The 16,715-nt window shown below is 45.5% G+C and overlaps 1 protein-coding gene across 1 annotated transcript; it reads left to right on the top strand.

Moving 5' to 3' along the window:
- Positions 1–678: 678 nt before the first annotated feature.
- Positions 679–8,412, top strand: LOC134338744 (C3a anaphylatoxin chemotactic receptor-like). The gene is made up of 3 exons (XM_063034786.1): positions 679–757; positions 3,140–3,155; positions 7,416–8,412. Exons 1-3 carry the CDS (start codon positions 679–681, stop codon positions 8,410–8,412), a joined length of 1,092 nt encoding a protein of 363 aa, XP_062890856.1.
- The last annotated feature ends 8,303 nt before the right edge of the window (positions 8,413–16,715 follow it).

The raw sequence follows: 16,715 nt of genomic DNA, 5'->3' as shown, positions 1-16,715 counted from the left end.
TTGCTGTGGACTCGAATTTGCAATGACATTATCTCATCATTACTTCAGGGAGTTTATTCCGAATTTACTGTATAGATCAGTATTACTTGAGTTCATTTGCGCCGTCTCGTATTTCGGAGGGTGTTGGATCTTGTGAAACACTCAGATTAATCTCTTAAGAACACTGCCCCTTATACGCATCCTAATAGAGTCCATGAAGGTGGTGACGTATTCATCTAGATTGGCGGCTGTGACCTGAAAAATTAATATGTAGATTCAATGATTTGTAGGGAACAGTCGTGTAAAAGCTTTTCTATTTCTTCAGATCAGTGCTGTCCGACCTATTGTGTCGGATCATCTTTTGTACAACGGTAAATTCATTTTACCGTTCGTACAACGCCAGGAAGTGCACATTGAGGGCGTGACTGATCGAAAGTATTTGACGATCTGCAGAATGCATGGTCGAACGTTATTTGAAAACCGAGTAGAGTGGGGAGTGATGAGTCCGGTGATGTTTCCATCATTGGGAAACTTCCGCACAAGCAGGCACACTTAGTGCTTAGTGGGTCTGCATTTAACATTCAGTCGCGTTTGGGATATTTCGCAGTATCTGACGTACTTCTGGAAGCCACTGCCACAGAAACTGAGGTGGCGAAATCTGTCGGGTCTTAAAAGGGGAGGTAAGTGAATTTTCCAGAGATGACGGAGCTGAGACCTGTGAAGATGTGGAACAGATCGGAAGACCTGATGTGGTCATTCCGAGCACCGTGGAAGAAATGTGAGAGCGACTAAGCTCTTGCTGCTCTACATATTTATGTTTTAATGATCTGCTTTATATTTCAGTTCTCCAATCCATTGGTATTTAAGAGATTTATGTGGTGAAATATTTTATTGTTTGAAGACACTTTATAACTTATGTGGAATATATTAGTTTGATGTGTTATACACGCTGAACAGAACTGTTGTATTTGCATTTGCCCATGCCTTACGAATCTCGCTATCATTTTCCAGATAAGAACCTCTACATAAGTTGTTGAATGTTCAGCTGTTATTAAAATATACTGAACAGAATTGTTGCATTTCAATTAAATACTTGTCACAGTATGGATTATTCATGACGTAACTATCACAGAACGGAAGTATCAGAGGATGGATCAAAAAAGCAAAGGGCAGAAAACTTGGTGGGGTTCGATACACAAAGTTTCAAAGTTCAATGTAAATTTCTTACAAAAGTCCCCATATGCGGGCATTCATGGCAAATACGAGAAACATAAATGACCAAACAAAGGACCGCCCCGAATGGCGGTACAGTCAAAGTACAAAAGACATCAAACTGTGCAAATAGAAAGACAAACATAATCATAATAATAAGGCAGCAGTTCCGGATCTAAGGGTGGGTAGGAACAGCACCGGAACTAATGGTGGCCAGCAACTTCACCAGCGTGGACTGGGTGAGACGACAACACGGGCCACTGGAAGCCCGAGGCAGAGTTTGGAGAACTCGTTGGATGATTAGGCGCTCAGCCCTATAGATTCAGAGGTGAAATAGGGAGCCGGGGCTCTATTATCGGGACTACGGGACATTCTGAGACTGGGACAGTAGGCGCGGGGACTAGTCATCCGAAGGTATAAAATCGGCCGCGCCCAAATCACCAACCCACAGCACCACCACCCCCTCCCGTCCTGAAAACACACCACCCGTCTGTACCCAGATTCGAAGTTGCCCTATTCAAGTCTGTTCTCCGTGGTAGGGGCGACAGAAACTAATGCCCAGGTGCAGGTATATAAAAAATACATTTTAGCTTTAGAAACTGAGAGATATCAAGGGAACAGAGTGATACAGCCGCGGCCTGGAGATTTCCAGGGCATCCCTGGAGCAGGAGCTGGGCTTGACGTAAGCTGAAACGATTATGTGCACACTGTAAAACAATTAATATCTATGTAATTGACTCTCCACTTTATTTTGTTTGTTGTAATTTAAAATATTGTGTCAATACAACTATTATCTAAGTTTTATCCTGGTGTGTGCTGATCTATTGCCTCCTGGCGAACGGTAAATTTGCATGGGAGTGTCACTATCATTTTCCCCTTAAAGGAATATTCATATTGATATGTTTTGTTATAGACTTGTTTTTTTTTAATGGAAAAGGCATATCAATTATTATTCCCATGCATTGTCCAGTTAAGCTGTTGTTTGCTTTTATTCATAGTAACAGCTAACTCATTGCGAACATGCAGTGACAGGGATATATTTGTAAAGAAAACGGAACCTTTCTCAGGTTTCCTAGTAAAGTTGGTTAGTGGTATCTCTTGATCACATTGACTGAACTTCCTCGAACTGATCTGATTGTTATTTTATGGCTACGGGATTTTGCATACCTTCCTGAACAGTTCCTCGGCTCCAGCCGCAACCTAGACCCCACCTCTTACCTCTTCTAGCTCAGATTTCAGCTTCAGCACGTATTATTATTTCACGATCTACCTCGAGCCCTGGGCAATTCAGAGTACGGCGCTGCGCCGTTCCTGTCAGGATATTCGCAACGAATTAGGATCTGAACCCATCTGTCGAACATTGGCCAGGATCACGGACTGCGCCGAATATTCTTAGCTGCACCTTGATGTAAATTTGGGTTCAGAATGAGGAGGAATGGGGCTCGGTGCGACTTCCGGAATTGGTCATCCAGGGCGACTGAAAGCAGAGGGTGACTAGTTGACGTGAAGCGTTCTGATCTGGCGAGAAACTCAGGGGGCGTCAAGCTCCCGGTGGTTTGCATGGAAGTGGAAGTGTCGGCCTTATCCCCACAGGCTGCTTCTCCAGATAAGAGCAGGGCGGTACTAAAATGTTGAACGAAACAAAGTTGTAGCAGTCCACAATTTGGGAAAACGGGAATTGTCACTCCCTCCGGTGTTTCCACTGCAGGAGGTAGATCTATCAGACGAATAGGCATTTTACACCTCACATCTTCTTTGATATATTCGTCTCAACCGTTAAATGCATGTCCTCCAGCATTTGATATTTCTAACCAGGGAGAAAGAGTCTGGTTGTCTACCATATCTCCGACAGTTGTAATTTTATACACTTCAGCTGAACTTCAAGGAAAACAACGATTGATCAGGTTTTAGGTTGTCATCCTATTGATCATCTGTATTCTCTCCAAAGGTGTTCCTGTAATGAGGTAACCCGAACTGCTCATAATTCTCCAGATGTAGCCTAACTGACACATTGTGACACGACTTCTTAGCTCTTAAGGGTCCCACCAATAACTCTATGTTTTCTCCTTACAGCTGAAGTGCCAATTGTAATACCTCACGCTTTCCCAGAGTATTGTCCATTTGCCATGTCCCCAACCATACCTGCATACGATCGATATGCTGTTCTATGATTTGTCAAACATTTTCACCGGACACAGCTCCATTAATCTCAGTGATGTGTGCAAATTGACTACTTTGCCCTCTACACTTTTGATTAAATCATTAAGAATGTGAGAATGTAGACCCACACTATGGGAGGGAGTGCCCGCATTGTGGGAGGAAGGGTTAAGTGATTTCGCGGTAGAAAGGACGGATTGAATAGATCTTGGCGCTGGGAATAGGGCGATGGGGAAGGAAAGTCGCGCGGCAGGATTGCCCAGTGTATGCAGTCTGCTTCTTCCTCGTCATTACCTCCGTGTCCTTACCACTTTGGAGTCTGTTGGGGGAGATGGCTCATCAGGTAAAAGCAGAGTAGCCAGGATCATGGCACGTGGGTGGCTCTGGTGCGCAGGAGGGCAAGAAAAAGAGTGGCGGAGCTGTTGTGGCAGGGGATTCCATGGTAAGGGGAATAGAAAGGAGCTTCTGTGGTGCAAACGGGACTCCCGTATGGTGTGTTGCCTCCCGGGTGCAAGGGTCAGCGATGTCTCGGAGAGGCTGCAGGGCATTCTGAAAGGGGAGGGTGAGCAGCCAGCTGTCGTGCTGCATATAGTTACAAATGAAATAGGAATAAAGCGGGATGGGGTATAACAAGCTGAATTTAGTGAGCTAGGAGATAAAATAAAGAATAAGACTTCAAAGGTAATAATCTCAGGATTACTATCAGTGCCACGTGCTAGCTAGAGTTGGAATAGTAGGATAGCTAGAATGAATATGTGGCTTGAGCGGTAGCGCAGGAGGGAATGTTTCAGATTCTTGGGCATTGGAACCGCTTCTAGAGAAGGTAGGACCATTATCATTCGGACGGTCTACATCTGGGCAGGACCGGGATCAATGTCCCAGCACGTTTGCTCGTGCTGTTGGGGAGGTTTAAAACTAATGTAGCAGGAGGTTGGGAACCTACATAGAAAAGAAGAGGGAAATGATGCAGAGACCAAAGCTAGAGTTAGTGAAGAAAAAAAGTTAGACTGGAGTGCATAAAAGTAAAAAGCAAAAATCGCATAGGTCACAAGATTCTAAAAGGACATTGAGTATAACGGCACTTTATCTAAATGCCCGTAGTATCAGAAACAAGGTTAGTGAACTTGTGGCACAGATCAGTACCAAGGCATATGATTTCGTGGCCATTACAGAAACCTGGTTGCAAGGTGGATAGGACTGGGAATTAAATATCCAAGGGTATCAGGTAATGCAGAACGATAGGCAGGAAGGCAAAGGAGGTGGGGTGGTACTCTTAATTAAGGATGATGTGAAGGCGATTGTGAGAGACGATGTAAGATCTACGGAGCAGAATGTTGAGTCCACCTGGGTAGAGATTATGAATAGTAAAGGGAAAACATCAATGGTGGGAGGTTTCTATAGGCCACTTAATTAAAATATTACAGCTGCAGAGGCGATTAACCAAGAAATAACTGAAGCTTGTAAAAACAGAACGGCAATTTTCATAGGGGATTTTAACTTCCACATAGATTGGGTGAATCAGGTTGTTCAAGGAAGCCTTGAGGAGGACTTCATAGAATGCATGCGTGATGGTTTTCTTGAGCAGCATGTTAGTGAACCTACAAGGAAACATATTATCTTAGGTCTAGTCCTATGCAATGACACAGGTAAGATTAACGATCTTGTAGTCAGGGATCCTCTTGGAAAGAGTTGTCATAGTATAATTGAATTTCGCATACTGATGGAGGATGAAATAGTTAGATCTAAAACTAGTGTATCATGTTTGAGCAAGGGAGACTACAACGGGATGAGGGAAGAGTTGGCTAATGTGGATTCGGAGAACAGGCTATTTGGTGGGTCAGTTGTGGAACAGTGGAATACTTTCAAAGACATTTTTTCACAGTGCTCAACAAAAGTATATCCCAGTCAAAAGTAAGGACTGTAAGTGTGGGGAGCGCCAGCCTTGGATAACTATGGAAATAAATGATAGTATTAAATTAAACGCTCATGTGCAAAAACTCGCAAAGAGTAGTGAGAGACTGGAGGATTGGGGAAATTTTTAAAAGCAGCAAATAACAACTAGAAACAAGGAAAGGAAACAGAGAGTCTGAAAATAAACTAGCAAAAAATATAAAAACAGATAGCAAAAGTTTTTATAAATATACAAAGTGGAAGAGAGTGGCTAAAGTCAAAGTAGGTCCCTTGGAAGACGAGAAGGGGAAATTGATATTGCGTGATAAGGAAATTTTGAGGGATTGAACGACTATTTTGTGTCAGTCTTCACGGTGGATGACACGTCTGATATGCCAAAGAATGATGTTATGCACGAAATGGGAGGTGTGTACATCGATAAAATCACTATCACTAAAGAGATAGTGATGAGCAAACTAGAGGGCCTGAAGGTAGATTAGTTCCCTGGTCCTGATGGGCTGCACCCAGGGTACTGAGGGGATTGACGGAGGTTATAGAACACGCATTGATAATCATTTAACAAAATTCTCTGGACTCTGGGCAGGTCCCGGCAGATTGAAAGACAGGAAATGTCACGCCATTTTTTTAGAAAAGGATGTAGGCAAAAGACGGGCAACTATAGGCCAGTTAGCTTAACATCTGTAGTCAGGAAAATGCTTGAAACTGTCATTAAGGAAGAAATAGCGAAACTCTTAGAAAGGAGCGGTTCCATTAGACAGACGAAGCATGGCTGCAGAAAGGGCAGGTCCTGTTTGACAAACTTACTGGAGTTCTTTGAGGACATAATGTGTGCAGTGGATAGAGGGGACCAGGTGGATGTCGTATACTTGGATTTCCAGAAGGCGCTCGATAAGGTGCCGCACATGACACTTATAAATAAGATACGGATGCCTGCAGTCGGAGAAAGTGCATTGGCATGGATAGTGCATTGGTCAACCAATAGAAAGCAGAGAGTTAGTATAAATGGGTGTTTCTCCGGTTGGCAGTCAGTGGTGAGTGGGGTTCCGCAGGGGTCGGTGCTGGGCCCGAAGCTGTTTACCATTTACATTGATGATTTGGAAGAGGGGTCTGGTTGTAGCGCAGCAAAATTTGCCGACGACACTAAACTGAGTGGAAAAGCAAACTGTTCAGAGGATTTGAAGAGCCTTCAGAGGGATATGGATACGTTAAGTGAGTAGGGCAACGTTTGGCCGATGGAAGACAGCGTTGGTAAGTGCGAGATCATCCACTTTGAAAGGAATAATAGAGGAGCAGATTATTATTTAAATGGTGAAAAATTGCAGCATGCTGTTGTGCAGAGGGACTTGGGGGTGCTTGTGCATGAATCGCAAACAGTTGCTTTGCAGGTACAAAAGGTTATTGAGAAGGCAAAAGGCATGTTGACCTTCATTGCTAGAGGAATTGCATTCAAGAGCAGATAAGTCATGCTGCAAGTATACAGGGTACTGGTGAGGTCCCACCTGGAGTACTGTGTGCAGTTCTGGTCTCCATACTTGAGGAAGGATATACTGGCTTTGGAGTCAGTGTAGAGGAGGTTCACCAGGTTAATTTCAAAGATGAAGGGGTTAACCTATGAGGAGAGATTGAGTCGCCTGGGACTATACTCTATGGAATTCAGAAGAATTAGAGGGGATCTTATAGAAACGTACAACATTTTGAAAGGGATAGATAAGATAGAAGTAGGAAAGTTGCTTTAATTGAGAGGTGAGACTAGAACTAGAGGACATTGCCTCATGGTTCAGGGTAGAAGATTTCGGACGGAGATAAGGAGAAATTGTATTTCCCAGAGAGTGGTGAATCTGTGGAATTCTCTATCCAGGGAAGCAGTTGAGACTTCTTCACTAAATATATTTAAGGTAGAGTTAGACAGATTTTTACATAGTAGGGTAATTAAGGGTTATGGGGGAAAGACAGATAGATGGAGCTGAGTTTACGGACAGGTCAGCCATGATCTTATTGAATGGCGGGGCAGGCTCGATGGGACGTATGGCCTACTCCTTCTCCTATTTCCTATATTCTTATGTTCTTCCCTCTCCCCTCCCTTCCTCTGCCTCCACTTCCTCCCTCCTCCTTCCATTTCCCAGCCCACTAACTTCCGTAATATCTTCCCCCAACAGACCCGCTACGTCGTGTCCCGAAGATCATCGCTGGGCCCGACGCAACGTCTCCATGAATCGCAATCCGGGTAATGAGCAAGTATCCATTATCTTTTCCGAGATCATCACCGCCATCTCCTTTCTGTTTGGCGTCCCCTGCAACGGCGCGGTAATCTGGGTGATAGGATTCAAGATGAAGAGGAAGGTCCACGTTGAGTGTTTCCTGAACCTGGCCGTGGCGGATCTGATCATCTGCCTTACCTTCGGCCTCGGGATGTTCATCAAAAACGTCCGACACCTCTGTATCGGAGGAGATATTCGCTTTACGTTGATCTACTTCACCATGTGCTCCAGTTGTTCCGCCAGCGTCTTTTTGTTGATTTTGATCAGCATCATCCGCTGCCTCTCTGTCACTCGGCCCGTATGGTTTCGGCAGCACCTTAGCCACTATCTGGCGCGTGCAGCTTGCATAGCGGCCTGGGGCCTCGCGCTCCTCGTCGGCTTGATCGGCACACTGCATGGAAAGTTAGAGCCGGAAGACGGGTATAAAACGAGGGGAATATGGAATGCAAGTTGGGCCATCGCCATTTTCGGCATCCCAGTTCTGATTATGGCCGCTTGCTACCTCCTGGTTGTCTGGAAGCTGTACGCGGGAAAGTTCGTCAAGTCCAGGAAGCCTATCCGCCTCACCTTGGCCGTGGTCACCGCCTTTATCATCTGCTGGCTCCCGTTCCACAGCTGCACCGTAGCCAAATCCTTTTCCAAAGATCCCACGATCTTCTGTAAGGTATCATGCAGTCTGGTTTGCTTCAACAGCACTCTAAACTCCTTTCTCTACGTTTTCGTCGGCCGCAACTTCTGCTTGGTCTTCAGACGCTCAGTGGCCAACTCTATCAGACTTGCTTTCACCGAAGAAGCGCAAGAGTTAGAGAACGACTGTCCTGATATTACTGTCACCACCGTGACGAGACTGAGAGGGACCCACGACGCTGACCCTCAGGGGAGCAATGTCCCCTGAGCACGAAGAGGAAGACCTTCAGCAGCAAAGGTGTTCCCCAGTGGAGATCTCTACTCATTATTATCCCCAACGCGCTCTGATACAGGCTGCATCCACTCCAAAGCCTCCACATCCTCCCAGTAATGGAGCAACTGTAACTGTAAACAATTCTCCAGATGTGGCCTTTACACATTCCATACATTTAGGACATGAATCCCTGACTCTTATATTCAATGGGCCGACAAATGAAGAAGAGCGTCTTCGAAATGTTTGCTTCACCGCCAGATGTGCTGTACTTGCAGGCCAGGACCCCTCTGTACATCAAATGTAGGTGCTGCTATCAAGTATGTATTTTCCCAGAGACACAAAATTCAACTCCTCACGATACCAAGTCGTTCTGTATCCCATAGTACGATGTTTTGAAATTTAACCTTGTTATAAACTTAATTTGAAACAGTTTTGCGTCGTCTACATATTTTCCCGTCTCATATTCCGGGGATCAGATAGAGAGTTAAGGTCCCTATAAATTTAGAAATAACATTTTCCATGCGTCATGCCCAAAATAATCTCCCTCTACACCATCACTTCAAACACCATGTTCAAAGGACCACCGAGAAGGTTCACCGTTCCTTCATACACTCTAGGATTGCTCACTCCTCACTGAAGATCCCTCTGCACCGTCGCATCACTCACACACGAGGGCAGAATTTAGAGACAATGTAATTTTCTGCGTTACTTCGGAGAAAAAAAATGTCCATGTTTCATTGTTCTCTGCTGAATGAGTTCAGTCATGTTTCCTGTTGTTGTCCTGGCTATATATATAGCCAAGATGCCTAAGGTTTTGCACCGTACTGTGTTTGCAAGTGTGGAGCTGACAGCGAATGTGTAAATTTGTGGGATCATCTGATGCTGCATGGAGCGCCGCGGGAGTTGTGTCAGAGAGGTGAGGGAGAAGGACTGCCGGGGCTGTGGTGGTGCAGTGACGCGAATGCAGACACACAGGTGCTTCAGTCACCAAGCAAGAACATTTGGTTCCAAACAATTTGTTTATTCATCATTGCATAATGTCTCTTTGTTTTTCCCGCTCCCTGCCCTCTCTTTTCCCCTTTTTCCAACCATGATTTCCTTCTCCCTGCCCGCTTCCAACTCTCAGTCTACAGAGAGACCAATATCAGAATTTCATGTATTATCACTCACAAATATCATGGAAGTTGTTGTTTTTCATTCGGCAGCGGTATTGGACAATATTTACAATTACTACAGTACTGTGCAAAGCTCTTTAGCAACCTTGACTTAGCCAGACGACTTTTGCACAGTACCGTGAGCATTGCAGTAATATTGCCGAGAGTCCGGCAGGACTGGCAGTTTATTGCTCCAGGACACATGTGCTATAGGTGCGATAGTAGTGGAGAAAAGAGAACAGGCTTTCCATTTTCATGAAGGAAAGCTTAACGGCAGTATTCCGCGATGAAATTACTGAGGTAACATCCAGTGAGGCTATGAAATATGAAGGGGGTAATCTCTTTGTTTGAATTAGACCATAAGACCATAAGGCAAAGGAGCAGAAGTCGACCATTCGGCCCATCGAGTCTGCTCCGCCATTTTTTAATGAGCTGATCCATTCTCCTATTTAGTCCCACTCCCCTGCCTTCTCACCATAACCTTTGATGCCCTGGCGACTCAGATATTAATGACTTGGATGAGGGAATTAAATGCAGCATCTCCAAGTTTGCGGATGACACGAAGCTGGGTGGCAGTGTTAGCAGTGAGGAGGATGCTAAGAGGATGCAGGGTGACTTGGATAGGTTGGGTGAGTGGGCAAACTCATGGCAGATGCAATTTAATGTGGATAAATGTGAAGTTATCCACTTTGGTGGCAAAAATAGGAAAACAGATTATTATCTGAATGGTGGCCGATTAGGAAAAGGGGAGGTGCAACGAGACCTGGGTGTCGTTATACACCAGTCATTGAAAGTGGGCATGCAGGTACAGCAGGCGGTGAAAAAGGCGAACGGTATGCTGGCATTTATAGCGAGAGGATTCGAGTACAGGAGCAGGGAGGTACTACTGCAGTTGTACAAGGCCTTGGTGAGACCACACCTGGAGTATTGTGTGCAGTTTTGGTCCCCTAATCTGAGGAAAGACATCCTTGCCATAGAGGGAGTACAAAGAAGGTTCACCAGATTGATTCCTGGGATGGCAGGTCTTTCATATGAAGAAAGACTGGATGAACTGGGCTTGTACTCGTTGGAATTTAGAAGATTGAGGGGGGATCTGATTGAAACGTATAAGATCCTAAAGGGATTGGACAGGCTAGATGCGGGAAGATTGTTCCCGATGTTGGGGAGGTCTAGAACGAGGGGTCACAGTTTGAGGATAGAGGGGAAGCCTTTTAGGACCGAGGTTAGGAAAAACTTCTTCACACAGAGAGTGGTGAATCTGTGGAATTCTCTGCCACAGCAAACTGTTGAGGCCAGTTCATTAGCTATGTTTAAAAGGAAGTTAGATATGGCCCTTGTGGCTACAGGGGTCACGGGGTATGGAGGGAAGGCTGGGTTCTGAGTTGGATGATCAGCCATGATCATAATAAATGGCGGTGCAGGCTCGAAGGGCCGAATGGCCTACTCCTGCACCTATTTTCTATGTTTCTATGTTTCTATACCTATCAATCTCTGCCTTAAATACATCCAATGACTTGGCTTCCACTGCTGCCCGTGGCAACACATTCCATAGATTCACCACAATCTGACTAAAAAAATTCCTTCGCATTTCTGTTCTGAATTGGTGCCCTTCAATCCTTAAGTCATGCCCTCTCGTACTAGACTCCCCCATCATGGGAAACAACTTTGCTACATCCACTCTGTCCATGCCTTTCAACGTGCGAAATGTTTCTATGAGGTCTCCCCTCATTCTTCTAAACTCCAAAGAATACAGTCCAAGAGCAGGCAAACGTTCCTCATATGTTAACACTCTCATTCCCGGAATCATTCTAGTGAATCTTCTCTGTACCCTCTACAACGTCAGCACATCCTTTCTTAAATAAGGAGCCCAAAACTGCCCGCAGTATTCCAAGTGAGGTCTCACCAGCGTCTTATAGAGCCTCAACATCACATCCCTGCTCCTATACTCTATTCCTCTAGAATTGAATGGCAGCATTGCATTCGCCTTCTTCACCACCGACTCAACCTGGAGGTTAACCTTAATGGTATCCTGTACGAGGACCCCCAAGCCCCGTTGCATCTCAGAACTTTGAATTCTTTCCCCATTTAAATAATAGTCTGCCCGTTTATTTCTTCTGCTAAAGTGCATAACCATACACTTTCCAACATTGTATTTCATTTGCCACTTCTTTGCCCATTCTTCCAATCTATCCAAGTCCCTCTGCAGACTCTCCGTTTCCTCAGCACTACCGGCCCCTCCACCTACCTATCTTCGTATCGTCAGCAAACTTAGCCACAAATCCATCTATTCCATAATCCAAATCCCTGATGTACGATGTAAAAAGAAGCGGCCCCAACACGGACCCCTGTCGAACACCACTGATAACCGGCAGCCAACCAGAATAGGATCCATTTATTCCCACTCTCTGTTTCCTGCCAATCAGCCAACGCTCTATCCACGTATGTAACTTTCCCGTAATTCCATTGGCTCTTATCTTGTTAAGTAGCCTCATGTGTGGCACCTTGTCAAAGGCCTTCAGAAAATCCAAATATACAACATCCACTGCATCTCCCTTGTCTAGCCTACTTCTAATTTCCTCAAAAATTGTAATAGATTTTCCAGACAGGATTTTCCTTCAAGGAATCCATGCTGAGTTCTGCCTATCTTGCCATATGCCTCCAAGTACTCTGTAACCTCATTCTTGACAATCGACTCCAACAACTTCCCAACCACCGATGTCAAGCTAACAGGTCCATAATTTTCTTTTTGCTTCCTTGCCCCCTTCTTAAATAGCGGAGTGACATTTGCAATCTTCCAGTCCTCCGGAACCATGTCAGAATCTATCGACTTCTGAAAGATCATCGCTAATGCCTTCACAATCTCCACAGCTACTTCTTTCAGAACACGAGGGTGCATTCCATATGGTCCGGGAGATTTATCTACCTTTAGCCTATTCAGCTTACTGAGTACTTTCTCTGTCGTAATTGTGACTGTGCACTCTTCTCTTCCCTGCCACCCTTGAGCGTCCGATATACTGCTGATGTCTTCCTCAGTGAAGACTGATGCAAAATACTCGTTCAGTTCCTCCACCACCTCCTTATCTCCCATTACAATTTCTCCAGCATCATTTTCTATCGGTCCTATATCTACCCTCACCTGCCTTTTACTCTTTATATACTTGAAAAAGCTTTTAGTATCCTCTTTGATATTAGTTGCTGGCTTCCTTTCATAGTTAATCTTTTCCCTCTTAATGACCTTCTTAGTTTGCTTTTGTAAGCTTTTAAAAACTTCCCAATCCTCTCTCTTCCCACTAATTTTTGCTTCCTTGTATGCCCTCTCCTTTGGTTTAACTTTGGCTTTGACTTCTCTTGTTTACCACGTTTTGCATCCTTTTCCCATTCGAAACTTTCTTCTTTCTTGGAATATACCCGTCTTGCACCTTCCTCACTTCTCGCATAAACTCTAGCCACTGCTGCTCCGCCGTCTTTCCCGTCAGTGTTCCTTTCCAGTCAACTTTGGCCAGTTCCTCTCTTATGCCACTGTAATTTGCTTTACTCCACTGAAATACCGACACATCAGATTTCGGCTTCTCATTTTCTAATTTCACAGTGAACTCAATCATGTTATGATCACTGCCTCCTAAGGGTTCCTTCACTTCAATCTCTCTAATCACCTCCGGTTCGTTACATAATACCCAATCCAGTACAGTCGATCCCCTAGTGGGCTCAACAACAAGCTGTTCGAAAAAGCCATCTCACAGACATTCTACAAATTCTCTCTCTTGAGATCCAGTCCCGACCTGAGTTTCCCAATCCACTCGCATGTTAAAATCCCCCACAATTATCATAACACTGCCTTTCTGATAAGCCTTTTCTATTTCCTGTTGTAATTTATAGTCCACATCATTGCAGCTATTTGGAGGCCTATAAATAACTGCCATCAGGGTCCTTCCACCCCTGCGATTTCTTAGCTCAACCCATAAAGATTCTGCACCTTCCGATCCTATATCACCTCTTTCTAATGATTTAATATCATTTCTTATCAATAGAGCCACGCCTCCCCCTCTGCCTACCTTCCTATCCTTCCGATACACCGTGTATCCTTGGACGTTCAGCTCCCAGAGACATGCATCCTTTAGCCACGTCTCAGTGATGGCCACAATATCATACCTGCCAATCTGTAGCTGTACGACAAGATCATCCACCTTATTACTTATGCTGCGTGCATTTAAGTATAACACCTTAACATCAGTATTTTGTACTTCTCGCTTTGATTTCACTGCAACTTTATTGCACTGCAACTCATCCCAATGGCTACAAATTTGCCCCATCACCTGCGTGTCTTTCCTGACATCTTTACTGCTCACTATCTTAGATTTATTTCTGCTTTCCCCTTCCTCCGCTCTATCATTCCGGTTCCCATCCCCCAGCCAAATTAGCTTAAACCCTCCTTAACAGCTCTATTAAACTTTCCCGCCAGGATATTGGTCCCCTTCGGGTTCAGGTGTAACCTGTCCATTTTGAACAGGTCATACTTCCCCCAGAAGAGATCCCAATATCCAAGAATCTGAAACCTTGCCCCCTGCACCAGTATCTCAGCCATGCATTAATCTCCCTGATCCTACTATTCTTGCCCTCGCTAGCACGTGGCACAGGTAGCAATCCCGAGATTACTACCCTGGAGGTCCTGCTTCTCAGCTTCCTTCCTAACTCCCAGAAATCTCTCTTCAGGACCTCCTCCTTTGTCCTATCTATATCATTTGTACCAACATGGACTAAGACAACTGGCTGCTCACCATCCCCCTTCAGGATATTCTGGACCCGATCCGAGACATCCCGTACCCTGGCACCTGAGAGGCAACACACCATGAGGGTACCTCTCTCAGGCTCTCAGAATCTCCTGTCCGTTCCCCTTACTATGGAATCCCCTGTGAGTACCGCATTCCTCTTCACCCTCCTTCTCTCTTGCACAACAGCTCCAGGCTCAGTGCCAGAGACCTGGTCACCGTGGGCGTCCCCTGTCAGGTCATCCCACTCAACAGCATCTGGAACAAGATATTTGTTGCTGAGTGGGACAGCCACAGGTGTGCTCTGCACTATCCGAGCATTTCCCTTCCCTCTCTTGACAATGACCCAGTTTTCTGACCCCTGTAGCCTAGAGATGACTACCTCTCTGTAGCTCCTGTCGATCACCTCTTCACTTTCCCTGATAAGTAGTAGGTCATCAAGCTGCAGCTCCAGATCCCTAACACGGTCTCTGAGGAGCTGCATCTCGGTGCACCTGGTGCAGATGTGACCATCAGGGAGGCTGGAGGTCTCCCAGGATTCCCACATCTGACACCCTGCAGAAAGCACTAACCCTGTAGGCATGCTATCTAATTCTACAGGAATGAAACAGGAAAAATAAGTGTACTCACCGACTTACCTCGCCAAACAGACGAACTTTTTAAACCGTTAGCTCGTACCGTTAGCTGTGAGAGCCCCGCTGTTCCTGTCTCTCCGGGCCGATTCGCGAAAGCGGCGGAGGGAGTGGGGGGTGGAGGGAGAGAAAAAAAAAGTTGGTGCTTCGCTCTCGCCTCTTCCCGTTTACCGCCGCAGCCCGTTTAACCCAAAGCCCTACACTCTGCTACCGCTCACACCGTTGCCGGCTCCGACAGCTGCCCGCTGCATCGGGTGGTCTCCTTTTTAAACACTCCGCACTGTCCTGTCACGTCACGCGCCTGCGCAGTCTCGTCCTGCTTGAACTCGAAGAATTTTTAAAAAAACTGCCTTCCTTTAGAATTCAGCTCCCATGCCGCTCTGTAGTCCCGATCCAAAAGAAACATAGAAACATAGAAAATAAGTGCAGGAGTAGGCCCTTCGGCATTTCGACCCTGCATCGCCATTCAGTACGATTATGGCTGATCATCCAACTCAGAACCCTATACATGTCTTCTCTCCATAACCCCTGATGCCTTTAGCCACAAGGGCCTTATCTAACTCCCTCTTAAATATACCCAATGAACTGGCCTCAACTGTTTCCTGTGGCAGAGAATTCCACAGATTTACCACTCTCTGTGTGAAGTAGTTTTTCCTCATCTCGGTCTTAAAAGGCTTCCCCTTTATCCTCAAACTGTGACCCCTGGTTCCGGACTTCCCCAACATCCGGAACAATCTTCCTGCATCCAGCCTGTCCAATCCCTTTAGAATTTTATACGTATCAATCAGATCCCCCCTCAGTCTTCTAAATTCCAGAAAGTATAAGCCTAATCGATCCAGTCTTTCATCATATGAAAGTCGTGCCATCCCAGGAATCAATCTGGTTAAGCTTCTTTGTACCCCTCTATGGCAACAATGTCTTTCCTCAGATTTGGGGACCAAAACTGCACACAATACTCTCGGTGTGTTCTCACAAGTCCTTGTACAACTGCAGTAGTACCTCCCTGCTCATGTATTCGAATCCTCTTGCTATGAATGCCAGCATACCATTCGCCTTTTTCACCGCCTGCTGTACCTGCATGCCCATTTTCAATGACTGGTGTACAATGACACCCAGGTCTCGTTGCACCTCCCCTTTTCCTAATCGGCCACCAATCAGATAATAATCTGTTTTCCTGTTCTTGCCACCAAATTGGATAACCTCACATTTATCCACATTAAATTGCATCTGCCATGAATTTGCCCACTCACCTACCCTATCCAAGTCACCCTGCAAACAACAGGAATTCTGCAGATGCTGGAAATTCAAGCAACAAACATAAAAGTTGCTGCTGAACTCAGCAGGCCAGGCAGCATCTCTAGGAAGAGGTGCAGTCGACGTTTCAGGCCGAGACCCTTCGTCAGGACGTCCTGACGAAGGGTCTCGGCCTGAAACGTCGACTGCACCTCTTCCTAGAGATGCTGCCTGGCCTGTTGCGTTCACCAGCAACTTTTATGTGTGTTGCTCAAGTCACCCTGCATCCTCTTAGCATCCTCCTCACAGCTAACACTGCCGCCGAGCTTCGTGTCTTCCGCAAACTTGGAGAAGCTGCATTTAATTCCCTAATCTAAGTCATTAATATATATTGTAAACAACTGAGGTCCCAGCACTGAGCCTTGAGGTACCCCACTAGTGACTGCCTGCCATTCTGAAAAGGTCCCATTTATTCCCACTCTTTGCTTCCTGTCTGCTAACCAATTCTCCAT

The sequence above is a fragment of the Mobula hypostoma genome, chromosome 28 (genome assembly GCF_963921235.1).
Source record: "Mobula hypostoma chromosome 28, sMobHyp1.1, whole genome shotgun sequence".
NCBI classification, from domain to species: domain Eukaryota; kingdom Metazoa; phylum Chordata; class Chondrichthyes; order Myliobatiformes; family Myliobatidae; genus Mobula; species Mobula hypostoma.
Note: the sequence above shows the minus strand (reverse complement) of the source record. Positions and strands in the feature narration are given on the sequence as shown.